General features: G+C 34.0%; 1 protein-coding gene across 1 annotated transcript in view; it reads right to left on the bottom strand.

Annotated features, from left to right (window-relative positions):
* EMH_0084930 (uncharacterized protein) overlaps window positions 1-509 on the bottom strand; it is a gene marked incomplete at both ends in the record, with an annotated part of 1860 nt that overhangs the window by 298 nt on the left and 1053 nt on the right. Inside the window, 1 exon segment of the mRNA XM_013500839.1 lies at window positions 3-509. Within this exon segment, the coding sequence (XP_013356293.1) occupies window positions 3-509 (507 nt within the window).

Here is a 509-nt window from a genome sequence, read left to right as displayed (position 1 = left end):
CCTGTTGTTTCTGTTTCTTCTTTTTCTGTTTCTTCTTGTTGTTCTTCTTTCTGTTCTTCTTCTTTCTTTGTTTCTGTTTCTTCTTCTGCTTTTACTTCTTCTGTTTGTGGTTGTTCTGTTGTTTCTTCTTTTTCTTCTTGTTTTTCTGCTATTTCTTCTTGTTTCTCTTCTTCTTCTTTTGGTGTTTCTTCTTCTTTTGTTTCTTCTTTTTCTTCTTCCTTTGCTTCTTCTCCTTCTGTTGTTACATTTTCTTCTTTTTCTTCTTTTTCTTTTTCTTCTTCTTGTTCTACTGCTGCTGCTCTGCTCGCTGCAGTTTCTGTTTCTTCTTCTTCTTTTGTTTCTGTTTCTTCTTCTTTCTCTTTTTCTGTTTCTTCTTGTTGTCTCTCTGCTTCTTCTTTCCTTTCTGTTTCTTCTTCTTTAGTCTCTGTTTCTTCTTGTTGTCTCTCTCTTTCTTCTTCTTGTCTCTCTCTTTCTTCTTCTTGTCTCTCTCTTTCTTGTTCTTTTACTTC

Source organism: Eimeria mitis, genomic scaffold (genome assembly GCF_000499745.2).
Source record: "Eimeria mitis Houghton genomic scaffold, Emh_scaff5929, whole genome shotgun sequence".
Lineage (NCBI taxonomy): Eukaryota > Apicomplexa > Conoidasida > Eucoccidiorida > Eimeriidae > Eimeria > Eimeria mitis.
This window is presented reverse-complemented; position numbering and strand designations above follow the sequence as displayed.